The 27,695-nt window shown below is 36.9% G+C and overlaps 2 protein-coding genes across 2 annotated transcripts in view; both read left to right on the top strand.

Annotated features, from left to right (window-relative positions):
• The window catches only part of ppp1r14bb (protein phosphatase 1, regulatory (inhibitor) subunit 14Bb), a 34,721-nt gene extending 17,247 nt beyond the window's left edge, over positions 1 to 17,474 (top strand). Inside the window, exons 2-4 of the mRNA XM_044097616.1 lie at positions 12,315 to 12,398; positions 12,480 to 12,512; positions 12,603 to 17,474. Coding sequence (XP_043953551.1) covers positions 12,315 to 12,398; positions 12,480 to 12,512; positions 12,603 to 12,671 — 186 coding nt within the window. The 3' untranslated portion in view covers positions 12,672 to 17,474. The remainder of the gene's footprint in view (positions 1 to 12,314; positions 12,399 to 12,479; positions 12,513 to 12,602) is intronic.
• A 1,603-nt stretch (positions 17,475 to 19,077) lies between these two features.
• Positions 19,078 to 27,206, top strand: brms1 (BRMS1 transcriptional repressor and anoikis regulator). The gene is made up of 10 exons (XM_044097614.1): positions 19,078 to 19,215; positions 20,480 to 20,708; positions 20,781 to 20,871; positions 22,199 to 22,326; positions 23,502 to 23,581; positions 24,630 to 24,726; positions 25,407 to 25,496; positions 25,576 to 25,640; positions 26,850 to 26,889; positions 26,964 to 27,206. The coding sequence occupies exons 2-10, from the start codon at positions 20,486 to 20,488 to the stop codon at positions 26,969 to 26,971; spliced, it is 822 nt and encodes a 273-aa protein (XP_043953549.1). The 5' UTR covers positions 19,078 to 19,215; positions 20,480 to 20,485; the 3' UTR covers positions 26,972 to 27,206.
• The last annotated feature ends 489 nt before the right edge of the window (positions 27,207 to 27,695 follow it).

Below are 27,695 nucleotides of genomic sequence, written 5' to 3'. Positions count from 1 at the left end.
ACGGCCGCGTCGAGGACTGAAGACCTCCAAACGTGGGGCGCGCTAACCTCTACGCCACCGGAGCACGCCCCAAGATTTTATTTTTAAGCTATGTCACTCAGCCTTACTATTTACCATTTTAAACTTTTGCCATTTTGTTTGTTTTGTATCTGAATGTTGTTGGAGAAAAAGTTATCTGCCAGAAGACATGAGTTTGTGCCAATCTGAGTAAATCATAATCACTGTTTTCATTTCAATTCCATGTTTTCCTTGTCCTGCTGACCCAGTAAGGATGAGAATATGCAAAACGAATTATGTTTACAGAGGTTATTTGCTAATATGAGATGCTAAAACCTTATCAAAACTAAATATAAGAAATCAGACAAATTTCTGCTTCTGTCTGTCTGATTCTTGCTTTCATGCTCTTGTTGGAAGCCATTACAGCAGATTTTCAGCCCTGGCAGCGCTGCACGGTTGCCAAAGCAGTACCATTTTACCTAAGGCAGGTTGTTACCTCCCAGAGGGACCAGCACAGCATCTTAGCTTAGAGAAGCTGCTGCATAGACGTCTCCTGTAAACACATAGAAAACCTGCGGCCTGTTCAGAAAGCACAAACAAGCTGATGTGTGAATCACTCAGGTGTTCAGAGATCAGACACGGCTGCTGCACAGCTGGTGGGCAGGTCAGGGTTCAGATAGTCTGTGTTTTAAATATTTTGTGTATAATGTGTGTTTGAGAAGTAAGCCTGTCACAATAAGCAATAAATCAAGAAAACAAACGATAAATTAACATGAGAGCAATCATTTTCATTCGGATGCTCTCCTTTACTGTTGCTGATAAGCCGACATTTTGAGAAATGCTGCAAACATTTGACTCCCAGTACGAAGCAGTTAGTTTCCACAACCTGCCACTTCTGCCTGTTTTATCTGTCTAAGCTGAATGATTGTTATTGTCTGAAATGCAATTGTAGTTGCCGAGACTTTATAATAATCCATTTGAATTATTGTTGTTTCTGTTATTTGTTTGTTTTAGATATTCAAAATGTTTTCCAGTTTCAGAAATTAAATGTTTTTTTTTTGGTTTTTTTTGTGCGGCTATACTTACATTAATTATTCAGATTATTATTGTTGTAAAATTAGTTGAAAATGGTCTCAAAATAATATTACTGTTTGAATAATTTCTGGGGCAGTATATCATTTTGACACAAAATGATAACTTTCAAATGCTTTGGCAAATACTGTAAATGGCATGTTTACTGAACTGGGCTCATCACATGGAGGACAGTGTTGCTTATTATCAGTTAGGTCAGTTCATCTTTTATCAACAACTCTGGGTTTTTCCCTGAGTAAGATGTCTTCCTATCACTCTGTTTTTCTGTAACTCACTGCTTTTGTCAGTTTTATGATTGTACAAGTACAGTTTGTCTTCAGTGCGCTGATTGTATCAGCGTTAGCCGGTTTCATGTGAGGCTTTGTTTAGATTACCTGCAGCCCGTTTCCCAAAAAATCAGAAATGACTAAGTCAGCACAAGGCCACGTTTATATATGAACAACTCGGAGCACTGGTGCAGAAATGAAGCTTCTGGTTGTTCCCTTAATGAACATGGAGGCTGTTTTTATCCTGAACACAGGAGTGACAAATATATTTCTGTAAAAGTATTTTGATTTCAGCAAAAACACAAGTGACAGCAGTAAAACCTGTGCTGTATACCCGACAAAAGGATAGGGGCAAAGAAGAGAAAATATGTAAACAATATGTGGAAAAAAGCAAAGGAGGAATACTGGGAACGATGACCCAGTTTCAGCCGCGAAAAGTCTTGAGAGACAAAAAAGTGAGAAATTCCTGTTCCACCTCCATAAGAACCAATTCACCAGTGACCTGAATGTGTTTTATTGTAATTTTGACAGCACAAAGGACAATCAGTCTCTCACCAACTCCATCTCTCCAAGTCCAGCAGGGCTGCAGCTAAAAGAGTAACACTGAGACTCCGGAGAAAAACCAGCAGTTCTAGACCTCGTTTTATATCCGGCATGGTTGTGATCTTTCATCACGACTTTTCACAAACATTTTCAATTTATTTCTATGAATCCCAGGTCCAGAACATCCAGTCATTGAAGTTTACCTCAACTAATCTCTGCTTTTGAGTCAGTATTTTTGAAAGCTTCTCCTACTAACTATTCCAAAACTCTTCTCTGTGTCAAGACAAGTTCGCATAAGGAGGAAAGAGATCTATTAATGTTGTTGTGAATGTGACCCTAAAATGCTACATTATGTAAGTAGACCAAGAATTGATATAAATAGTTTTAGCGCTATTTTAAATGTCCTCCAGGAGAAAGAGCATTTTGTGCCTCTTTTCTACCAGTATTAAATCGTTTCTTAACTATCATATATGTGAAAAGTTGAGGCTCTTGAAACCTGTCATTTTTAAGTGGAATGAGAGTTTCTATCAGGGGATATCAAGGTTTATGTTAAAACTAAATCAGAAGTGGAGTACCACCAGGTTGTGTTCTTACACCCCTTTCCTTCAGCCTCTAATAAAATCTACATATTTTTTATTAAACCTGGTTTTTAGCTTCTCAAGCTCGACACTTTTAGCACCAGTTAGGCTCCTACTAGAACAGAAAAGGTTCTGGTGCTATTTTAACCTCTTGCTACCAAACTTTCAAGTACAGATGGTCCCGGTCTGTAAACAGAACCTTCATTTGTTCATGACTGCGGATCTCATTTTGGTCCAGAATCAGCTTTTTAATGGTCATCATCCATATTTCACTATTATTGGTCAATCTGTCGACAGATCGATAAATCCAGAGCATCACTTTTTGGTTTTGGGGGTTTTGCCCATTTTACTGCAGATCAGGCCTCTATCTTCTGATATGAACATGGCTCATAGATACGCAGATGTCTTACAAAGGACGCAAAAATTAAATTTTTGTTGATCCTGTGGTATAACCTCAGGTTGCATAAGTCCTATGTCATATTAGGGTCATTGTAGATAGAAAATTAAAAATAATTCTGCCAAAAAGACCTCTAAAATTTTGAGATTAGTCTCAGAAATTTTGTAGAAAATACATGGAAATTTCTGAGTTTCAAAAGTCGAAACTCAGAAACTCAGAAAATGAGCGTGTTTCTTTTTCTAAAAACTTTCTGAGATCTCAATTTCTGAGTCTTTCTTACAAATTTTCAACATTTGGAGCTGAGAAATGTCCTTCCTTTTTTTAGAAATGTTTGAGTTTTTTGGCAGAAATTTGCTCCTCCTTTTATATTTTTCTATCTACAATCACCCTACTATGCCGACATACATCCAGTATGTTCCTTGTATGTGTAACATTTAGTTCAAAGTGTTGTGGGTTTCATTTGGAGCCGTGCCCAGTGTCCTGTCATCAGAATCTGAGTTAATCTGCTTCATCTTCACACTGCGAAAAGTTTTTATTTCATTGTCCATACAGATAAAAACACTAGTAGGACGTTAGATAAAGACAATAAATTTCCTGTTTATATTCTAACTTCTATAATTCCAAGCTTTAAATAATTGTCTTAAGTTAAACAGAAAAATCCTAATCTAAAGTTTAGAAAGAACAAAGGAATTAGTGTCGAATAAATGGAGGAAATGCTATTTTCCAGCTTCTGTTTGTGCTGTAAGCTGGTTATAGAGGCCGCTCCGGTAAATCTGCTTGGCCTGCTGCTGCTCTTTCTGTTTTTCATTTGATTCAAAACAGGACATCATAGTCTTCCTGTCAGGAAGTACATCCAGCTGATTAGACGGGCAGCAGAGATGAAGATTAGCAGCCTGCAGAAACCGAAGGTTCACCTCAAACACAAGATGTTGGGCTGGATTAAGTGTATTGCATTGGCTGTTGATCACTGTGGTTTATGGCTGAAGGCACCCTGTGATGCCAGCCACCACTCAGATTAATTACCGTGACACATAAGCATACAATATGACTAATGTCGCTCAGTCAGGTCTAGCCTCTAGCATATACAGCCAAACAATATCATTTCACTTCCCCACTTATCTTCCAAGGTCCTGTTCCCAGACAGGAAGTAGCTGCTCAGATCCTCAAAGGAGGGCAGACAGGAGCGTGTTGTTCCTATAAGCCCTGCAGATTCCTGATGAAGTGTGTATGCGGCAGAAAGAGATATGAGATGGAAAGCAGCGGGCGATGACTGACACAGAGCATTGCTAATCCTTGGACCCCTGTTGACCTCCCGGCTGCAAGGGGGGATCAGGACGTGCCGGCTAAAGGGGAAGGCTAACAAAGAATCAAAGTAGGGAGAAAATAAGACAGGAAGCTGGATCAATCTCAGTTCAACCATCTTCTTCCTGATTATTGCGATGCAGCGGTCTTCAGTGGTTCATAATTAACCTCAAATTATCCCAATTTTATTTTATTTTAAAATGGCTTTAATTAAGGTTTACTCAGGCTCTGTGACAGTAACTTTCTCTGCAAATATTAAAGTCATGAATTAAAAAGTTCCTAGAAATACATCTGTGGTTCATTCAGGCTGCTCGAGAGCGAGAGAGAACAACCTGTCAGCAAATAACAGGAAGGCCAAATGGAAAAAAAGCTAAGTTTGTTCTTTTTTTATCGCTGTGAGTCTGCACTTTGTGCAGTCCTGGCTGAGTTAATTGCAAAAGATGGTTTAACTTGTGAACTTCAGGATTTCATCTCAGTTTTGAAATATTTGTGCGGCTTAAAATAGACCGCCTGAAACTCCTTCCTTTATTCTTCATTTGTCATTTTTCTTCAAGATTTAGCAAAAATTTAGTGAAAAATCAAAGAAAATTTGAAAAACTTTCAGAAAATCTGCTTAACTAATCAGCAAAAACAAATTAAGAGAGTAGTGTGGCTTTGGAAGACGAACATAAATCTTCCAGATTTTCATTACTCGCCTGTCAGCTCAGCAGCAAACCTGTTTCAACTGTTTCTTTATAAATGACAGTTGGCTTAACTTCACTGTCAGAAGATGAAGCTGAGCACTGTGAAGAAATACTTGCCCTGCCCACCATTATGTGTTTGTATTTTTGCTAAATTGTATTTTATTGCACATCTGTGATTGCTCAATAAATTGCTGCTCATGCATGAAGATTTGCTGCTCGACCTGCTTTATGTGCTTTTTTAGCCTCAGTCAGAGCCGCAATCATTGCACAATTTCTCCCTTTAGCCTGAAAAACTGTTCGACTTGCACAATTCAGAGTTTTAAGATATTCCATAATTATCATAAGCGGCTTAGTTGCAGAGCTGAAGTCAGATAGCTGTAAATCGGCCACATATTTGTACGTATTAGGTGCAGAGTGTTGGTGTGTGTTTATCTGCCAGCGTCCGTTCAAACATAACGTGTACCTGCTTCATTGTGCCAAGGCAAACAGCTCTGGGCTGTACTTTTAATGCGCCACGCTCACAAATACCGCCTGAATAATCAGACCTGCTCAAAATAGAGTCATGGTTTAGAAGTGAAACCTTGCACGTTATGCATTTAAAGCCTTCCTCTTAAGAGTTTCCTGTTTGTACATTTAAATAATATCAATAAGTAGTTTTTAAAAGTTTAAAAAAAGTTCAGATTTCTAACAGCCGTCCAAGGCAATTAAAGTGAAATCTTATTGTTTAGCGACACTCGGCTGTTTTCGCCCCTTTGCTTCCAGCTTTCTTCCCCCTTCGCTCGTGTTTGTCCCCGTTTCATGCTCAGCCAAAGGACGGTTTGTGTTTGGTTGCACAACGGGCATTTAGCCATCCTGTAGCTGGTTATTTTTATCCCAGTTTGTTACTGAGGCAGCAGAACAGCCAAAGTGGCTATTCATCATCTTTCTAAAAGCTCTTCTTTAAACTCAATCTGTGTTTTTATACATGTTCTACACAACAGAGTGGTTTCTTTCTGTGTCGACACGCAGACCGTTTCAAACAGGAAGTGTAGTCCCTGTAGGTGGCCATATCTGACCTACTTAAAGGTCTGCTCTTTAGTCAGAGCAATAAGGGGTCACACTTAATACAGGGAAGGCATAGATAGTTACTTATCAGCAGGTCTGGTTGTCAAGAATCAGATTTTGGTTAACGCAGCCTAAGAATCACATTCCTCTGTATGTTTTTAGTGACAGAGGAAGATATAAGTTGGTTTTTAGTCAAGTGACTGCTGAGTAAAATGGATGTTTTCCCTCCTTTCTGTTGTTTCTTAAACAGGCAGAATATAAACTTAGCTGTTAGGATTATCGGGATGTGCATTTGTGAACTTATTAAAGGATGAGTGACTTAACCGTCCAACAGATCAAGCGTTATCCCAGATGCAGCAGCATTTAATTTTAAAGTTTGCTGAGTGAAAAGGTTCAGCACCTGAAAGGAATTCGGAAATCCAGAAGTGAAAATGCAAAGGATTTAATTTGCATGAAGCTGGGATGTAGCTCATGTGAAAACTTTTTAAATCAACCAGACATTTAAACTTACTATACGGTTGCAGCCTTAAACTAAAGCCTCAAATCTCTTAAATTAATTTAAAATTGTAAGTTTGCCTTACATTAGGTCTTAAATTTTATGGCAGGACAATTTAATCTTGTATATTCTCTGTATTTTTTTTTCTTGTTGGATTTTTCTGTCAGGCAAAAATTTGAGTCACACTCAGACATCTTAAAAGGTAGCTGGCTAAAACGTAGCTAGCTACATTTTTGCATCTGTCACGAGTAACTCCAAATTTACCACCAGTTGGCTGGACAAAGTTTGTACATTTCTGTGGAGACACAGGTGTTAAATTCAATTCATTTTGTTCTTAAAAAATGTCTTAAAAAGGTTTAAAATTTGAGTCGATGAAGCAGAAACCCTGATATTGCCTCAGTGGAATCTGATTTACTAAGATCTGGAAGTGGTGCGAAAAAGCTACAATCAGTGCATGTTTAGTTGGTAATGAGAACAAAATTCCTTATTTTAACTCTAGATTTTTTTAATCTGTTGAATTAATGGATTATGTGTGTACTAACCTTAATCATTTTAAGTGTTTAGAAGTTTTATTCTAATCTGAAAGAATTGGATAAACTACTTCTCCAGTATCTTTTCTTCTTATAACATCCAGAGATGTTTCCAGAAATCAAAGCAGGTTTTACTGTTGTTCTACAAGGATGCTGACCTAATTACATCATAATGTGTTGCTTGTGTTACTTATTAAGGTGAAAGAGTCTGGTTGCAGCTTTCAGGCTGGATGTCACCATGCACAGACGGTCGGGTTACTCTGATCCACCATCTCTCTCTGTCATCCTGTGGTGGTGAATAGTTACATTTAAACAATTAAAGTCCTACATGGACTCAGATTTGTTGTAAGATTTTACCAGAATGTGTCTTGAAGCTGCAAACATTTAATCCGTTTAAAGCTGCGGACTTTTTCAGCAGCACCGCAGATTAGTGAGGAAAATCTGCATGGCTGACTCTTAAAAGAAACGGAGAGGATTCAGAGGTTTAAATCCTCACGTTTAGAGAACATGGAGAGGATGAAGCGGAGTTACAGTCAAACTGTTTGAGGAATTAAATCTGAGCGCCAAGAAAAGAGACGACCCAGTAACCAAAGATAGCACTGATGCTGTCACTAAGGGGAAATTAGAAATCAATATTAAACTTTCTACTAACTCAGGCGGTGATGAATAAGACATGGCTGCTCTGCTTTTAAAGAAAATACGGTTTCTTAGTTCATATTTTTATGCTTATTGTCCAAACAACAAATCTGTGATGAAAACTGGGTTTAATGCTTTGCCAACATGTGAAGAATTTGAATCATCACTTAATTTTCCTTTGGGATTAATAAAGTATTTCTTAAATTGGAAATGCATGCAGAGATGTTTCCTCATTTTCACCACAGAATGTATATAAATTTGTTTAAAAAGAGAGAATCTGTGCATCATTTAAAAATACATTTCATTCGACTTAAAGGATAGGAAAACCCTTTGTGGTAGCAGCCAGTTTTTATCCCAACAAACACATTCAACAAATCAGGTTAAAAAAAATAGGCAAAAAGGGATTTATTGTAGAAATGGCTTCTACAGCATCTGATTCTGCTGTTTTATGGGACAAATTAGTTAAATTAGCTTTTATTTAACCAGAATGGTTTCATCTTAGGGCTGCTAACAATCACTTTAGTAATCATGTATTTGAGTCTGTATGCTCTAGTTAATAATTAATTAGTTGATTACTTCAATAATCGATTCATTGCTATTAATTTGATTAATCATTTCAGCCCTAGTTGTTTATTACTGAAGAAAAAATCTAAATTTGCCCCACTGTTCTTGGTTGGATGAAATAAAAATTGCCTCAAACTTTTGTTCCTGTTTTATGAAGTCTTCCTCCTCTTCTCAGCATCAAAGGTTGAGATAAAGCTCATTTTATGTGATTTCCTGCAGGTATTTCAGGATAAAGCCGACCTTTTCATCGTTATTCTCTGAATTGATCCACGTCCCGGCCCACCAGTGTCTTGCAGCCAGTTTTTATTCCAGGACTCATCTGCAGACAGCAGTTCAGACTCGCAGTCAGTCAGTCTGGAGGATTGTTTTGGAAATCCTCCCTCGTGATTCCCAGCTTTCTTTGTGTCTCCTCTCTGAAGTCTGTCTTCCGGCCTCCCCCCTCCACAGCGCGTCCCTCTCTCTCTCTCTCTCTCTCTCTCTCTCCTCCTTCCCTCGCTCTCTCGAAGCGCTCCACTCAGCTCTGCGTGCTCCTTAACCTTTTACCTTCCTTCCTCTCGGCATTCCCTTCCCCCTCCGCTCCGCAGATTAACACCGCCTGTTAAATCGCTGTCTACGAGGCTGCGTCATTTTTAATCTTTTAACTGGCCAGAACTTTAAACTTGTGATTTGTACGGGAGGAAGGCGGATTCTCATAGCATGTCTGCTGGATTGTTGGCATCATTGTTTCTGCTCAGTTTGTGGTTCGTTTTTAGCTTTTCAACGTGCATGGAGACCACGTGTTGGGCAGATCTTTCTTTGTGTCAGACTTCAGCTAGCCCATGGCTAACAGGCCTGTCACAATAAATCAATTAATCTCATGATAAACTAAAACAAGCTCAATAATTTCCATTGGCATGATTTATCGGTTTTCTCTTTCTACCAAAAACTGGATGACGGAAGTCTTCAGTCTGGTGCTTTGGTCTCAACTAGACCCTTTTTTGAAGACTTTATGATTCATTTTATTGTTTTGTTTATTTAAAATGTTTTCTAGTTCCAGTGTTAAATTTAAAGTCTATTGATCTTTGAGAATATCAATATATGACTTCAAAACGGTGTCAAAGCAATATTATCATTTATCACAATAACTTCTGGAACAATTTATCATCCAGCAAAATTAGATTTGGTGAAAGGCCTAGTTAGCACCAAGGCTGAGCAACATGGCTTAAAAATTAAATCTCCATTTTCTTCTCACTCTTTTAAAATAAAAATTTGAAATTAAATGACAGAAAATATTCTCTAAAACGTGGCTTTTATTTTATTCATCCCTTCTATGAGTTGTATGACCATGTATTGGGGCCAGACTACAATAACTTTTGTTTAATTACAAGGATATAGACATAATACAAGCAGAATAAAACAATTTTACCAAATTACAAGAAGTTATTTTAAAGAGAAAAACGTCTCAGAACTATGAGACAAAAGAAATTTTAATGAGAAAAAGCTTGCATAATTAATTAAATCACTTTCCTGTTGGAGTTTTTATAAAATTACTACTTAATTCTCCTAATATTACGACTGTATTCTGAGAATATAAAGACTTTATTCTCATATTGTTTCAGCTTTATTGTCACATAACTTTATTCTCAGATTACAATTGTATTCTTGTAACATTATGACTTTATTTTAGTGAAAAATAAAAAGTCTTAGCCAGACTCTTATATTTAGTCGTAGATTTGACCTGAATTCAAAGTCCAAATAAATGGAACCTGTAAAAACAAGATGGCCTCCCTGCTTGCGATGACATCACTGTGAATTTTGGAAACACAATGAAAGCATTGGCGGAAAAGTCCAGATTTTTTACCAATTTTTTTAATCAAAAAATTATCAACAATGTTTTTATAAAATATTTTTTTTGATAAAATATTTTTTTGGGGGGTTTTTTGCCAAAAATTCTACAGAGCAGATTCATCACCCAGCCCTAGTTTGTGCATCGGTGTATATTTCTCTCGTGTTCTCATGTGTTAATGCTACTCTGATGCTTACATTAAATCTGCATGCAGCGCGTTGCTGACACAAGGTCTGTCACTTTCAGTCTCTATCTCACACACCCAGGCCGTCTTGTGCAGGATTAAACACACACACTCTCCAGCTCAGACTTATTTAGCTCATTTTATAATTCCTTGAGCCTCACATTGGAAAACAGGAAGAAATGTGCGAGTTTTAGCTGCAAAAAAAGGGAAAGAAAAAATCTAGCTTGCCGGGTTAATCTGGCACTCGAATGTGCACACTCGGCATGCTGCGCCTCCCTGTCGGCTGCTTCTGGATGCCGTGTTTGTGTGGTGAGATAGCCGGGGGTTTAGTCGGGCAGGTGCAGAGACAGCTGGTGTGGGCAACTCTAACCGAGGGGGAGGACCGGAGCGACGGCGAGATTCCTGGAGAACATCATGAGTGTAGGGTAGCAATTCAGCTGAAAAGAACAGGAAATGAGGGCTGGTATGAATGTGTCTGCTAGGTTTTCTGGGGGGGTTGTGTTGTACCGCTTTGACAGAAAGCACACTGAGCCAGTGTGTGTCTTAGAAAGATGGAGAAAGGATTATGACAATGGAAGCACACAAAAGGTGGACACACTGCTGCCGCCATTTTCTGCTTTCTTTACATTTTCTCTGACTTCATGGAAGGCGATTTATCCGCCTTCACACCTGATAGTCCGGTAGATTTGGTTTGATTGGGAGCCAAAGTTGCAACATTTGTTCATCACTGAGCGCAATGTCCTTTATGAAATGTGAACAAAAATGGAGTGGCGTCAGATTTTAGTGGTTGTAGCATTTCTCTCTTGTTTTTAGCAAAGGACCACAAGCCATTTCTCTCTTCATGTGTGTCTGTTTTGGTTGCATTTACCCAGAATGCCATGCGTTGTAGTTGTCTTCCTGCTTTTGGAGTGGTCTCAAACCGCACCAGAGTTCGCTTGAACTGAACCGAGGAATTTAGTCGGACCAGAGTTAGATTCACTTAGTTCTCATCAGAGTCCGATTGTGCGTTCACACCTACCTAAATGAACCGAACATTCTATCCAAACAAACTAAAACGAACTAAACAACAGGTCTGGTGTGAACGCAGTCTAAAATTACTTGAATTCAAACACTATTTGAAAAACAGGTGATAAATTTGTAAGTTAATGGATGAAACAGCTGTTTACACTAATCTGATGGTTGAAAAACAGAATAAATAGAAAACAAATATGTTTTCTGTTGAGCTTATATGTCTATTTATTCAGTAATTTAGCAGTGAAAAGGTTTTTCGAATTGAAAATGTTGCTTGTTTTGTCAGTAAATTGTCTTGCATTCAAACGTGAATAATTTTGATTAATTACAGATTTCAAAATGAACTGAATTAAAAAGTTTAATTGATTTCCACCTAAAACCTTTCACAATAAACAATAACTCTGTCATGATACATGATACATTAAAATGAGTTGTTTATGTGAGATGCACCTCTTTAATATCATTGAAATGTCAGCATTTTGCTGCACCCAGAACAAAGTAGTTGGTTTGCACAACCTGCCACTATGCCTGTTTTCCCTGTCTAAGCTGAATGGGTTTTTTTAAACAATTTTTCTTAAGGAGACTTCAGAATTAGTTTTAATTGTTGTTTCATTTTGGTTTGTTTGTTTATATTGGATATTTAAGATGTTTTCCAGTTCCAGTTTAAAGTTTTTTTTATATTGGAGAGGTTGAATTCGCTTTCATATTCCACTATTACTATCATTTTATTAGCTGAAGATAGTATCAAACGAACAATATTATAGTTATTGCAACTATTTCTACTACAGTTTATTGTCCATCTAAATTTGTTATTGTTACAGGCCTAATTTTGCTCATTTGGTCACAGTATGTTTTATTTTTTTGTATATTTGAAGCCTGGCTATAGATAATAAAAATGTATGTGTTTTCTGGTTATAAAAATGGTGTATTTTGAAAGTCTGGTGCCGTCACTTCCTGTCTGCATCGGAAATATACAAAAGTAATAATTATCTGGTGTTTTTTCCTTTTCTAAACATTCAGAAAGCATGGTGGCCACATAGATCTCTTTGTCTCCTCTCCGTGGACGTTCGCTGCCCTCTAGTGTTTAAAAGTGGGCATCGCTCAGCTCTGACAGAACTCAGCCAGTTTGTTGCTCATTGTCGTCTCCATTGTTTTGGTTGCTGCAGGAGGAAGCCATCCCTGAGCTGGAGATCGACGTGGATGAACTGCTGGACATGCCCAGTGACGTTGAGCGAGCAGCCAGGGTCAAGGTGAGGAAAACCTGTAGATTTACACGCCCAAAAACAAACAAAACAAACTTTCCACTGGTGTGACATTTCTCTGTGTTACAGGACTTACTGGTTGACTGTTTTAAACCCACTGAGGTAAAGCAGTTTGATTCTCTCCTGTGTTTTCTCTCCATTTCCTGTTTAAGTTCACGCTTTGTGAGTCCTGTTCTCCTTGTCGTCCTGCAGGATTTCATCTCAGAGCTGCTTGACAAGATCAGAGGAATGCAGAAGCTCTCTACGCCTCAGAAGAAATGATGGCATCCAAACTTTCCCCACATTTTCCCTTCCTCTCCAGCCCTCCGTCTCGTCTTCCCTCCACACCCCACGTTTTTAATTTAAGGTCTTCTTCCTCTGTTTAAGGTCATAAAATGTTAGAATTGTTTCTGGCCATAATTGTCTCGGTCGCTTCGTTTTGTTTTTGAGTTTTGTACCGTGATGGATCTGGACTTCTTTCATCAGCAGAAATTAATAATTCGCCTTGGGGCTTGTCTCTCCTCTGCCCTATTGTTTCCTCTCCTGCCGTTACTGTACTCTTCCTCCTCTTCCTCCCATCTTCCCATCTGTCTGAGGAAGGAGCAGAGTCCCATAATTACTGTAAAAGCGGGGAGGAACATGTAAAATACGAAACAGAGTGAAAACTGAGGATGAAATACTTCAGCCTCCACCAGCGAGATTATGTGAATATTTTAACTTGTTTGAGATGTTTTCCCTTTCCTGGTTCTGTTTGAGGGAGATCGTCACTTCACTTAATCTGTTTTAATAACATTTATGGGGTTCTGTTTTTGCCGCCTAAGCACAGGTAGTGCTGCAAAAAGACTTTTTTGGTGTCTCTTAAAGGGCATATATCATCATTTTAGCCACTTCATCTGTGTCCAGACTCACAGCTCAGAATAGTTGGATTCATTTCATGACTAAAAAAATATGTTAAAAAATAAATAAATAAATAAAAAGTGACAGGAAGAGGAAATGTAAAGCAGCTGAAAGTTGCTGAAGAGTGTAAAATTTGGATTCATAAAGTGAGAATTTATATGGTTCTCTTTCCAGCATGGAAAATGAAATATCCAAGAAATTGGAGATCTAACAAACTGGTAGACTTCAGAGGGATTTAAAAGCTTGGTCAGGAAGTCTTCCTGTAATTAACTAGAGTGGAGAACTTGGGATAAAAATCTGAACTAGTACAATTAGTGCTCCAGTTCTGACCAACATCTTTAAGAGTAACGATGTTGGTCAGAAAGAAAAAAAAATCTTATGCTACGCTAGTTGTGGCTAGAAGGGAAGTTGAGATCAAATAAAAAAATCTAATCAAATGTTATTTGTACACATTTCAGCAACAAGGCATTTCAAAGTGCACAGAGCACAGTGAACAATCGAAACATCACATTTTGCCATCTTTACACATCAGATCGTTTATTAGTATCTCGATTGTTGATAGAGATACTCCATCTGTTCTCCTTCATTTGACTTATAAATGATGAAACAAACAAAATCCTGCTAATTATTGAAAAAACAGCATTTTCTTACAGGATAAACTTTATGCTCTCAAACAACCATCACCTCGGTCTGGCTGTTGACTCCCTGCTTTTCGTCTCATCTCATCGCTTTGGCTCTGGTTGTTTCTTAGGGCAACACTTTTGAAAATCTCTCACTCAGGATAGCACATAGATTATGTGCTATCCTTCTCCACATAATCCTTAAAAATGTAGTCCTGTGATTACCATGAGAGATTTTCAGACTTTACGTAATTGTCCATATATGGTAGTGCCTTCCTGTTTCAGTAGGTGTGATTCAAAAAAGTCTTAGAAAAGACTAGGATGTAATGTGTGTGTTTCATAGGGTTTTCTGGCTGTATTATATGATGATATATGCCCTTCTAAATAAACCCAGCACTGTGTCATTTTTGGGGGAAGAAAATCTGAACCTCTGACCACAAAGCGTCGTGTAAATCTATCTTTAGTACAGCGAAGAGGAAACTTTGATGCCTGGAAATAGTGACTGAACCTTTACAAAGACTCACTGGTCAGGCGTTTGGCTACAAGGCCGGTTTTAGACCTTCAGATAAATGTTCTTGTTTTTATTTGAAGCTAGACCAGAAGTGGGTTTTTTTCTTCTATTCTTTTTTTTTTTATTTTTATAGGCTGCATGTGAATTTTGGTTCCTCAATCCAGCCTGCACATACACATGTACGTCTGTGTTGCTATTAGTGTATGTTGCTACATAATGTACAGCAACATCTGTCATTGTAAGGAGTGTTTTTGGGCCTGTATATTCTGCTGTACGTAGGACAGAGTTGTCTGGGTTTCTTGGGGTAAAGGACTGGTTCCTTTTTTATTTCTTGTTGTCATACACACCCTGACAGTCGTAAAGAGGGAACCCTGTAAAAAGCTGCCTTTTTTAAAACCACAACACCCTAACGTCACATTGTTCTGAACAGAGCAGTCACTTCTCTCATCTTTAAGCCATTTTTTTGTTTGTTTCTCTTCACTTCTCATGGCATCTGCCAATCATCTCAAAGAATAAGCCATCTGTTTCTGATCGCCGACCAATCAGATCAGAGACCCGACACCCGCCGGCCAACGGCAGCATCATCATGTTGCAGTTCGTCTGCGCCGACATTTACCGGCATTTTACCGTCTGCCTTTCTCTCTACTACGGCCCGTTTTCAGACTGCTGCTCTCTCATTTCACTCCTTCCTACATTTTATCCATTTCTCAACCTTTTCCCTTAATTTACTCCATTTACCTTCTTAAAAAAAAAACAAAAAAAACAAAAACAGATGTTGCCTTAGGTATAATTTATGTTACACAAACCAAAAAAAAAAGAAAACAGGAGTACTTCAGTTTTTTTGTTGTTGCTGAGCAGATCTACTCTGCCTTGCAAAAATGGGTTCAAATTTTTCACATTTTATGACTTTTACAACCAGAAACTTCACTGTAGTTTGTTGGGATTTTATTTCGTAGATTGACAAAGTGCATAATTGTGAACTGTAAGAAAATCTGCTTTGGAAAACTACTTTTAAAGTTTAGATGTCTTCATCTTCTTCCACGTGTTTCCTGTCTTCGTTATATGGGTTGATGCTAATTGGACTTCTGGTGGTTTCGTGGTGCACCATCCTAATAAAGGCCTGGTTTATAGTTTCCATTCTACCACCTGAGCTGTGGACCTCTGCAGCTCCTACAGAGCTGCCATTCCCCACTTGCCTGCTTTTTTGATGAATTTGCTTCTATTGTATTTTAGGACATGTGCAACGCTCTCATTTTGATCTTTTCACTGTGAAAAAATCGGATTTGTGCTTCTTCCATAAGTGGTACTAATGCTGTGTTCAAGTTGTACTCTGAATTGGAAAAGTCCAGCTTCCCCAGTCAGAACTCCCTCTGAAATCAGATTTCCCCCTGGGAAACTGGGAGCAACTTCATTACCCCCAGTTAAGACTTGTACAGCGTACTTTCTGCTGCAATATGGCCGCCTCTCGCATCAACAGCAGACATCTGTGGTGGAAACATGTTTATTTAACAAGACACATATCTAAGATTGCGTCTAAAATCAATGTAGCTTTAAACTGGACAAATCAGAAGTGGAGTTTGCTTTTGGAAAGTAAATAATGTTTGGGCGCTGCCATGTTGAAATTCCGGCTTATTAATTTGACGGCTGTTTCCTTTGTTTTGACGTCAAACCCTACTGAGAATTCCCAGGTAACTGGAACGCCACATTAACCGCATTTGATAGTTTTCAAAGCATTTGCAGTCTGAACGGTGATATTGCATTTTATCCCACTTTGAAGTCACTGACGTGAGACTTTTGTCATAATTCTGCACCAGATGAACCCAGACTCTGTAAATCAGGATGTAAACAATGGCCGACGCTAACAGTGACGACACTTAGCTTTCTGTGTTTTAGATTCCTTTGTCTTGTTGTGATCTTGTAACGATACTGTCGACTCTTATTGCTCAATAATTTTCATAAGCGGCACCGTCTGTTGCTACTTCCATAAACATCTCAATGCTTTGGGATCGTACCCAAAAGTCTGACTGCGCTTGCATTTAATTAGTAGAATGAACACTCACTTAAAACAAAATTGAAATCTGATATTGGAAAAAAAAAGTCAGATTTGATCATCAGGCACTGCTGTGCTAATTTTAAGTGTTTAAGTTTTCGTAAGGCTCCCTTTTCAGTTGACAGAGCTCTGTGAGATGAATGGGATTTTATTTTGGGCTGACTACAGATGCATTCCACACTTGTGAGATTTTATTTGTAGATATCTAAATTATTTTCTTCCCACTTTACAATTATCCACTACTTTGAGTTTACCAAATGAAATCCTATTTTAACTCTGAGGTTTGTGGTTGTAATACGAATAAATGGAAAGTTAAACTCTTTTGTAAGACCCTCTGCTTCATGTGGAGAATCTCTGATCTATCGCTCCTTGTATTGAAATGTTTTCTTTTTCCTGTTAGAAGTGAGTGTTTAATACTTAGGCCTTTATAAAGCGACTCTGTTTAGGTAAGCAATGCTATTCACACAGACCTGTTTAAGTCTGGTCTGTTTTTATCTTGATCATCGCACCTCTTGATGCCAAGCCTTGAAACAACATTTAGTTGAACAAAAAAATCCATTCAGATGCATTTTTCTGGTGCGATTGCTTTTGCCTTTATCTGTGGCGTTTCCAGACTGAGCTCCCGGCGGTTCCTCTGATTGGTCGGATTGTTTTAGGCAACATCAATCAGTAGCTGAGTGGATTTTTGTTTCTAAATTCAGGTTTTGGATTATATATTATATATATCTTCTTAGACTGTTATCGATATGTCTGTTTTTTGTTTTTTTTTTACTGTTGGGGAAAATTGCAAAAAATAAAAAAGTAAAAAAAAAAAAGTCAAGTGATTATCATTGATGCTAAATACAAGAGCTAAACCATGCAGAAGGAGTAATGGTGGAGGTGTTTTGCTTTGGGGTTTTTTTGACAATGATTAGAAAAACAAATGTAGCAATATCAACAACAGGTTTTGTTTTTTGCCCAATTTTGTTACTCTTTTATGCAACTTTAATAAAAACATTTGAAATTGATTTTTTTCCCCCCTGTTTTTAATTCAATTCCTTATAGCATTAATTTGTCACAGGATTGACCTCAATGCTGCAAAAACACAAGATCGTAATGTTTTGATCGAGTAAAAATACACTTGAAATAAGATGAAGCTAAATTACAAGTAACTTTTCAACAAGATGTAGGAGCTTGGTTAAAGTCATATTGATTTTTTTTTTAAGTACTAGTTCCACTGGTAAATTATTTAACATATTTTAAAATACATTTTTGATTCAGGATTCCCTAATTTTTCTTTAGCTAATTATAGTTTTGGAGATGTCCTATTCAAAGTAGATGCTTCACTCCCACTGAGCTGTGCTGATGTGAATTAAAACAATTCTTTCAAGACAAGTTGGACAAAATTCTTCCACAGCCATTTATTGATAATCTCTAAGTAAAAGCATTTTAAACGGCAGGAACAGTTTGATACACCAATAACATCTTCTGCACCTTTTACTTTATGAAGAAATTCTGAACCTGCTTTACCGTTGGCTCTTAACGTCACTTTGGTGCCACCTAGTGGTGGGAAATAATATTACAACATGTCTATCAGTACTTTTCTTTCTGCCTGTAAACATAAGCAGAAAGAACTTTTTTACGGTAGCAAGGGAGCAAAAGAACGTTTGCATACTGTTTATTTTAATGTCATTATTCATAGAATGTAATATTTAAAAACTGTATTTCCTCTCATTAACAGAGGTCTTCAATTGCCAACAAACCTAGTGATGTTTTTCACATTTTTGCCCATTGCAAACAGATTTTACGTATCCAACCAAAAGAAAATATTAACTGAAGTGACAGCAAATGATATATAATTTTCACAATTTTATACAAATTAAAATCTGAAATCTTGTGTTACTAAACCTTTCTTAATTAATACTTTGTCAATATCTTTTGCAGCAATTAAACACTAAAAATGTGGTTTGATTTAAACTGCTCAGTTCAGCTCTGCCCCTACTAAAGAAACACGTCCCCTCAACATGATACTGCCACCACCATATTTCACAGTGGGAACGGTTAGTTTTCTGCTGAAAAGTTTTTCTACTAAAACTGTTGCGCTGTAGTTATAAATGCTAAATTCTATAATTAAGTCCAATATTTATATAAAAAAATATTTATTATGTCACATTAAAGTCAGAATAGTAATTAGTTACATTTATTTAGTTTTTTTGGGGGGGAAAATACTTCTAGTAGGCTATTTTTACTACACTGCACTCTTCTCTGATATCTATATGAGACGTATTTGGAAAAGTGTTTCCTCTCCCCGAGTTTGCTTTCTGTCATTATATTATTTGATTATATTCATTATTTTAGTCTTTATAGCACCAACATTTGAATATTACTTTATATTTTTGGCTGTTAATATATATAATAATTACATATTATGATCAGCTACTTAGTACTTGAGTAGCCTTTATACAAAATACTTTTCTACTCTTGAATGACTTTACTTTTACTTTAGCAAAAATATGCCGAATTATTATATTGTGATTGGCTTGTGTGAGATACTTTTACATTTTGATTGGACGAACCTTTGCGGGATGGGCTTTCCTATTGGGCAACTTCACTGGACCTCTCGACGCTGATTGGCTAAACTGACGGGCTCGTTGAGTCCGGCAAAGAGTCGAACAGAAGCGGAGCCAGACGAAGAGGAAGTACTTTTCACAATGGAAATAAACAAGTAAACCGAACTTCAAACTTTCTGCAGCTCAACAACCAGACCAGGTGAGCTTTGGGGTTTTCCTGCCTGCCGCCAGATGCGGTGGGCGGTGATCTGATTACAAACAGCATGGGCTGCCTGCCTGCTCACTCGGAGGGGAAGAACGGCGTTTGTTAAGCCGAGTATTGCTCCCCTGTAGATCAGCCCAGAAGATGCTCCGGTGTTTCTCTGCGCTGTTAAACGGCTTCACCCCGCCTATTATACTGTCAAGCATTAACCGTCGCATCTGCTTATACAAAGTGAGGCGAGTTTGGACGACTGTAAATGCGGCGAACAACGTTTCCCTCGCTGTGTGTTGTTTCCATGTTAGCTAGTGTTGCACTTGACTTCACTGGCCGTTTACCGCTGCTTTTTAAAAGAATACGAGGAAATAGTTTTCATCTCTACCTTTCGTGACTTATTAGTAAGAAATACATTCAATACAACTCAAATTAAGATGAAGTTGGCTGTTTAATTTAGTTTAAATGTTGTCGCTCTCCCCGTTTACCGTTTTTTACTTAATGACATCACGTAAGCTGCGAAGAGTGAAGTTGTCTAGATTTTAATGCTTCACTTCCGGTTTTTACCAAAATAAAGTTATGTTTGGAGCGGTCGCACAAACTTTCGGGAAAATTTAAAAGGAATTATCTATTTATTTAATGTATTATTTTTGTCACCTGGTTCAAATCGAAATGAATTTTAAAAGGTTTACCCATGTAAAAAAAAGACACATACTATTTCTTTTTAAGAAATAAAAATACTAACTTCCGGTTAAAGCCAATGTTTACGTAGCTTACTTCACACAGACTGTTAGAACCATAAGGTGGCTCAGTGTCTCACAATCTGTCCTTCATTCATTTTTGTGCATGTTTATATCGACACACAAACAAAATAAAATACTAATGATATAAAAATAAGCAATAACATTTGCTACCAAATTTAATTCTATCTAATTATAAATTGAAAGATTACACTTGAGAATCAGTGATTGGAGAACTATGTTTCAAACTTATTGCATTAATATTTACTGACATTCTGTAACTTTAAATTGTCTTAAAATGGTAAACAATTGCAGATAAACCTAAAACAGCTGAACTCAGTGATAAAGAACATCTTTATATATTTGAAACAGGAGTTTCTATACCTTCTGATACAAGAGTCAATCTGTTGAGCTAAAAAAGGAAAATCACACTCATATACATTTTAGAGCCGTGTCATCCGTTTCCTTGTTTGAAAACAATATAAAATGTGTTATTATTCTTTGCTCTGAATGTAAAATACTCCCTCCAGCCCTCCATGCCTGCTCAACCCGCTGAGAGGGAGCCGGAGGAGGAGATGGAGGCGGATGGAGAATCGCAGCTCCCCGAAGCCAACGGAGAGGTGGAGGAACCGAAGGACTCCGAGAGGACGGGGATAGGAGGAGATGAGACGATGGAGGAGAGCGTGGAGGAGAGGGACAGCGACATGGAGGAGAGTGAGGAGGTAGAAGAGGAGGAGGAAGAGGAAGAGGAGAGTTCAGGTAGGAAATCTTGCGGAAGGAAAAATGCTTGAATGAAACCACTGCTGGTGTGAAACATGTCTCTCTCTGAAGAAATGGACGATGAGGACTGCGAGCGGAGAAGAGGAGAGTGTCTAGACGAGATGATGGATCTGGAGAAACAGTTCCAGGAACTCAAAGAGAAGTAATTTACTCTTTTTCTGTTCATGTTGTCCATGCTGTGCTGTAAATAATAACCACAGATACGAACTGCTTACTAACTGGGATGCCTTCACATATACTGTCCTAAACAAAGCAACAAGGTGCTTGTAGTTTGGAGGTAACAAACTACATGTCTCAAAACTAGAGCCAGCACTTTAATGTGTTAGTTTCAATTCATTAATTACAGATTTTTCATTTTTAAATTGATTTTAGCATGTTAAAAATTTAAATGCAGTTAATCGGGGTATTTTTTAATTTACAAAAGTCCCTGCTGAAAACTTTTGTATTGTGTTTCTGGTAGGCCAGCCACAACATATTTTGCTAGACGATACCTTGCCCCAGGTGTTATTGTGATAAACAATAATATTGTTGTTTAGAGATAATTTTTAAATGATATAATGGTAACAGCATAACAATGCAACTACACCCTCTCAAAGAACAATAAACTTTAAATTCTATCAAACATTTGACATTGGAACTGGAAGACATTAAAAATATCCAAAATAAATAAAACAAATTAAATGAATTATTAGTTTCTGTAACCAAAATTGTCGAAAGGTTGAGACCTCAACACCAGACTGAATATCAGTTTTGGTAGAAAGAGAAAAAGGAGAAAAAACAGTAAATTGTACAAATAGAAATTATTGAGCTTGTTTTAATGCATCCTGTGATTAATTGATTTATTATTTATTATAGAGCATACAGAAATGATCCCTGATGCATAAGTGACATCTAGAAACAGCAGTAATAGACGACAAAGTGCTTTTCTTGGCCCACTGGAGTTAATTGTTGCTTCAAAAATCGATCTCATGAGACTCTGGACAAGACCGTTGTGCTGAAAGTAGCTAGCATATCAGCGTAGCTATTCAAGCCAAAAGTAGCATGTCAATGCTAAACATGCAGCAGCACAGACGTCGCTATCGCTAATATCGGCATAGGCAGTTACATTTTTAAAGAAGGAATTTTTTTTTAAAAGAAGGTACAGAAATGATCTGAGATTCTTGAAAAACCTGAAAGCTGAATGGATATAACATCCCTCTGCACCAGTCTGATGGGTGAATAACTTAGATTAAAAACAATAAATATCTTCACTGTTGAGCTCATATGTTTGTTTATTCAAGATTTTAGCACAAAAATTGGTTTTTGAATTGAAAATGTTTCTTTTGTCGATGTTTGGGTTTTTGATTAAAATGTGATTACTCCAATTTTAACCTCGTTAAAACGACTCAAGCTCTCATCTGCTCAACTGTTCCTCAGCTCAACGTCCCTCATTGAGCTGAGGAACATGGCCGACTTCCTGGTGTTTGCAGGTTGTTTCGTGAGCGGCTGAACCAGGTGAAGGTGAAGCTGGACGAGGTTTTGACCGGGAAGGCTGGAGAATACAGAGAGCCGCTGGCTGCTCTACAGAACAGCATGCAGATACGAACACAAGTGGCCGGTAAATCAAACCTCCACCATGACAACAAGCAAGGACTCTGATAACTTTATCCTCCCTTAAACTGGATTATTGGTAAAAACAGACATATTGTGATGTCAAATTTGGTTACCATGTGTTTTAAAGATGCGGTTATTAACTTAGATTTTAAAGACAGACATCAAAATAAATTAAATGAAGAGCCAACTGCACTGAACTCCATTTGATATTCTACCAAATACTGATTTCAAAATTTTTCCTGAGTTAAAACTTTACTATTGTTGTTTCTAAATGAATATAAACTTTTCTTTGCATTGTTTGAGGTCTGAAAGCACTGCATCTTTTTCTTTATTTTGACCATTTCTCATTTTTTGCAAATAAATACAACATTTTTGCTTGGAATTTCGGAGCCTTGTTGTCAGTAGTTCATAGAATAAAATAACAAAGTTAACTTTACTCAAACATAAACCTATAAAGAGTAAAATCAGAGAATCTGATCATTTTAAATGTAGATGTTGTTCTTGTTTCTCATTATAGTTTAGTTTTATTTCTTTGTGACTTTTTGTTTGTCTAATTCAGATTTAATTAGTTTTTAGCATGTTTGATACTTTTTATTATTAGTTAAATATTGTTCAGTTTTAGTTTAGCTTTTATTACTTATAGTAGTAGTTTTATTTTTTCATGTTTTGGCCAATTTTAAGTGCAGAATTCAAAGTATTGTGATTATGCATACATCGATTGGGTAATGAATTGATGTATAGATATCAATTTTACAAAGATGCAGTTTTCATTCCATTACTGTAATGTGCAGACAGCTGACATAATCTACTCATAAATCCATTTAAAATCAGGTGGAAAGGCTAATAAATGGATTCATAATCACAAAACGAAGGTTTTTAGAGCTATAATTCTTGTATGTTACAGGTTTTAATTACTGTTTCTATTTATTTCAGTTAACAAAAACATTTTCTGAATTTTAGTTTTTGTTTTGTTGGTTTTTAGTTAACTACAATAAATTGATCAGAGGTTGTTGATGCAAGTTATTATAAAAACGACCCAAATCAAAATGTGGACTAAACATATAAAATCCAACATTTGTAAACCAAAGCGACCCGAATCGCTGCACACATTCTGCCTCTATGACCAGATCGACGTTTGGACGTCGGGGCTCTCATGCGCCTCTCTGGTTTTCTCTGCAGGAGTTTACAGGGAGCTGTGTCTGCAGGTGATCCAACACAAACACGACTGTGAGATCCAGGGAGCGAAGCAACACCTGGAGGTGATTCTCTGTCATGCATCAAAACCACCAAAAACACTAAAAACCTCAATCCAGCTAAATTAAACCTCATAGCTGCACGTCTCTTTTAAAATATTATTTTTCATGCAACATTTTTACACTTCAGTGGGTGGATGTATTTTCTTCAATGGGATGCAGATATTGGTGGAAAATACTATAAAAGTCCTTAAAGGTTCATACAATTACACCTAATGTGACAATTACAACTTTTTTAGTTCTGAAAAAGCAGCACATAGTTTCCAACCTAATTACAGAAAAATACCATAGAAAATTACAAGTTGTTTTTCTGATAAAAAATTTTTTGTGGAGTAATTGCACTAAATAGCTACAAAAGAATGACTCAAAATTAAATTACATATTTTTGAATTTTGAGTCATTTTTGTAGATATTTAGTGCAGTTACTCCATCAAAAAAATCTGAAAAACTGCTAAAACCTGCATTAGTCATTATATGTTTATTTGAATATATTATTTGTTCTTTATTACTTTTTGCCAAAGTTATTAAGGTCTAAAGAGGCGCTTGCTGCTGTACAATAAACTAGAGCTGCGGATATTGATTGATTCTTTTTTAATATTAAAAAAAGACTCTCACAGTGAAATCTTTGACGTATTTGTCGTCAGAACCTCCTAAATGTATAATTTATGTAACAAACGTTTTCTAGAACATGTTTTTATAGAAAAAGTAGGTATAGATTGTATTGTCTTCCACATCTTAGTCTAGACGTGTCAAATCTAAAAATGTGGTGGGCATTCAGCTCCTTTTAATCCGACACCCCTAAATAAAATCCAGTTGTGTTTGAAGCTCATCTAATAAGTACAGCAGATTGTACAGGCGCAAACGGTTCTTGTCGTACAAATAATCAGAACGATTGATGTTGTTTGGACCAATCCGAATCGCTTTTGGAGCGTGTTGTTGACGTCGCCACCTGGTGGTTCAGTCATTTTGTTGAGCTGAGGGCGTCTGTCTGTCTGACCCGTCCGGACCTTGAAGTCTCCAGGTGACTAAAGGTTTGACGGTCTTTGTGCTGCAGAGCGAGCGCTCCCTGCTGTTTGACGCCATGAAGGCGGAGCTTCTGGAAAAGATTCGCAGACTGGAGGAAGACAGGCAGAACATAGACCTCAGCTCAGGTAAACCGTTACTATGGAGACAATTTCATAGACATGGAGTCGCGGTCAGATGGCGGCCGCGTCCTGAAATCAAATCTGCAGTTTGGGCTCGGTATTTTACATGTTTGGGACAAATTTCCATCCTTGTGTCTTTGCATCTTTAATCTGTCTTTTTTTCTGTCCGTTCTTAGTTCCTTCATGCATCCTTCCTTCTGTGTCCTCCTTCTCTTCCTCATTTCCTTTTATGCATCGTTCTTATGTATCCTTTCCTCTAGTCTTTGTTTGTTCCTTTATCTAATCTTCTATCCTTTCTTTTAGTTGTCATTTTGGTTCCGTTTTTCTACCTTCCTCCTTACTTTCACCATTATGTTCTCCTTTCTTCCATCCATTGTGTCCTCTGTTCCTACCTTCCTTTTTTACTTCCTTCTGCACTAATTATTCTTTCCTTCCATTTCTTCTGCCTTCTGTTTCCTTTACACTCTCCTTCCACTTATCCTTTTATTCCTTCCTTTCATACTTCCATCCTTCCTTCCCTATCTTGTGCCTTTCTCTTCTTTTGTCTCTACATTGTTCTTCCTTCCTTCCTTTTGACTGAAACAGAAAAATGTTCAGAACTTTGTTGGTTTCTTCATCTTTGATATTCTGTGTGATTAATTATGGACGTGTTGGTTTTTTTCTGCTGCTGCTTTTCTCTGCTGCAGAGTGGAGCGATGAGATGAGAGGAAAGAAGTGCAAAAGGAAGAACCTGCTCGGCCGCTCGGACAGGAAGAAGAAAGTGTCTCTAGTTTCAGGTAAGAAAAGCAAATCTTATTGACCCTCCAGTGAACAAACACGTTCAGGTCGGGTTAAAGCTCCGGTTTCGTGTTTCAGGGCCGTTTATCGTCTACATGTTGAGAGACATCGACATCCTGGAAGACTGGACCGCCATCAAGAAGGTCAGAAATCCACTTTCTCTAGATCTTTCTTTTAATCACTTAAATAAACTACAACAAAATGAGTGACAATAAAAGGGGTTTGAATATTTATGCAAGATTATTTTTATCACAAGACTAAAACTTCTTAAACTGATTTTAATAACTCTAATCAATAGGATTGCATTGATGATTAAATTGAAATGTTTGTTTGTTTGTAAACTGCCTTGGTGCAACATGAATAAACTGAATTTAATTTAATTAAGGCTGATCAGAAATAAGACAAAACCTGAAAATTGTTGACATTTTTCCATATTAGTTCATGAAATATTAACCAGAGATCTTTCAAAAGCAAATTAAGATAAACTAATAGCTACAACGGGATTTAGAAGCTGAATAATTATAATTTAACAGATAAAAATTATTTATAAGAAAGCAGAATATAGAGGTCTGTGGATAGATAAGATATTTAAAAAAGAAAATTAAAGTTCCTCTACTTCCAGTTTCTCAAAATGATATATATTTTTTGTTATAGTCTTCTATAGTATATCTATATTATTATTAATATTATTATTATTAACACTTTAAGAATATTTCTGTGAATCTTTATATCTGCTGCCGTTAGGCTTGTCAGGATACATTTTGCTAGACAATAAACTGTCCCAGAAATTATTGCAATAAATGTTATGATTGTTGTTTTGAGGCCATTTTGAAGTACTATATGGCTAATGGCTTAATAACAAACTTTAATTTTGTAAAGAACATTGAAAACTGTAACTGGAAGATAATTGAAATATCCATAATAAAAACACAACCAAAATCAACAAAAGAAATGGAAATTTAAAACAACACACTCAACCTGAAACGATGTAAAAAAATAAAGTCTCCGGAAACAAAATTGCTCTTCAAAAACTATTAATCATCAGTATAGAAATGATAATTTATCATGCTGTTAATTGATTAATTGCTTGTAGCGACAAACTCAGTTTTATCTGAATTTCCCCTGTGCAGGACAATAAAGGTTTTTTCTATTCTAAGATCTATTTCCATGCATATATTGTTTGTTAGTGCTGTCAAGGTTTTATTTACAGTTTGGTTATTTACCTGCAGCGTATTTGTGGAGCAGGAAAAAAAAGAGCTTGGGTGTCGGATATCGTCAGATTCCAGTCATCCGCTGATCAATCGGTGCATCCATCGCAGTCTCTAATATAAACTCATTTCTGTGTCTTCCAGGCAAAAGCAGCGATCTCCCCACTAAAAAAGAAAGTCGAGAGTAAGTTATCTTCAGCAGCACAAAAACCAGCCATTCTGCAAGTGTTTATTTCTGTTTCCTCTGATGTCTTCCAGAGCGGTGATGACATGAAGAGCCGAGCTGCAGACACCACACCTAAACGAGGCACTCACATTCCCAGTTTCTGACTGTAGCACAGCAGCTCACACTGCTCCGCTGTTTTTGTTTAACTTTTTGACCCCCAACCCGACTGCTTGTTTGTTATCTGTTGCTATTTAAGATGCGTTCTTAATGAAATGACAACCATGTATTTATAGAATGATTTATAATGCCGATTAAAATTTTAATCTTTTATGACACAGGCCTTTTTGCTGTTTTTTATGAGAGAAAAAATAAAACTTATTAACATGAGACAAAGAGATTGACAATCGGAGAGAGTTGGAGACCAACAGAAAATGCACACAAGTAAAAACAAACAAGAAACAAAAAAATATATAAAAATAAAGACAATAAATAACAGGTAAAAGTTAAGAATTAAAAAATAAATGAATAAATTTAAGATGCAAATAAAAAAAATTACAAAACAGGTGAAAATTTTATAATAAAAAATATATATATAAATGAAGAAAAGAAATAACATACCACAAGTGAAAAATTATGAATTTTAAATAGGAAAGAAAACAGTTTCTTAAACACAGTTACACTTTCCTGTACACAGGAAAGAAAACAAATTACATAACCCAGATAAAAATGTAAAACTTTAAAAAAGAAAATAATTATTTAAAATATAAAGTAAAAATAGACAACACAACTGAAAAATTTTTTAAATGTAAATGAAGAAAAGAAAT

This window comes from Gambusia affinis, linkage group LG18 (genome assembly GCF_019740435.1).
Source record: "Gambusia affinis linkage group LG18, SWU_Gaff_1.0, whole genome shotgun sequence".
NCBI classification, from domain to species: Eukaryota; Metazoa; Chordata; class Actinopteri; order Cyprinodontiformes; family Poeciliidae; genus Gambusia; species Gambusia affinis.
The sequence above is the reverse complement of the archived record's forward strand: the minus strand, read 5'-3'. Positions and strand labels throughout refer to the sequence as shown.

Coding starts and splice junctions, on each gene's coding strand:
- brms1 (XM_044097614.1), top strand. CDS start 20,486: ATGCCTGCTCAACCCGCTGAGAGGGAGCCGGAGGAGGAGATGGAGGCG. Junction 20,709..20,780: donor AGAGGAAGAGGAGAGTTCAG/GTAGGAAATCTT, acceptor CTCTCTCTGAAG/AAATGGACGATGAGGACTGC. Junction 24,727..25,406: donor GAACATAGACCTCAGCTCAG/GTAAACCGTTAC, acceptor TCTCTGCTGCAG/AGTGGAGCGATGAGATGAGA.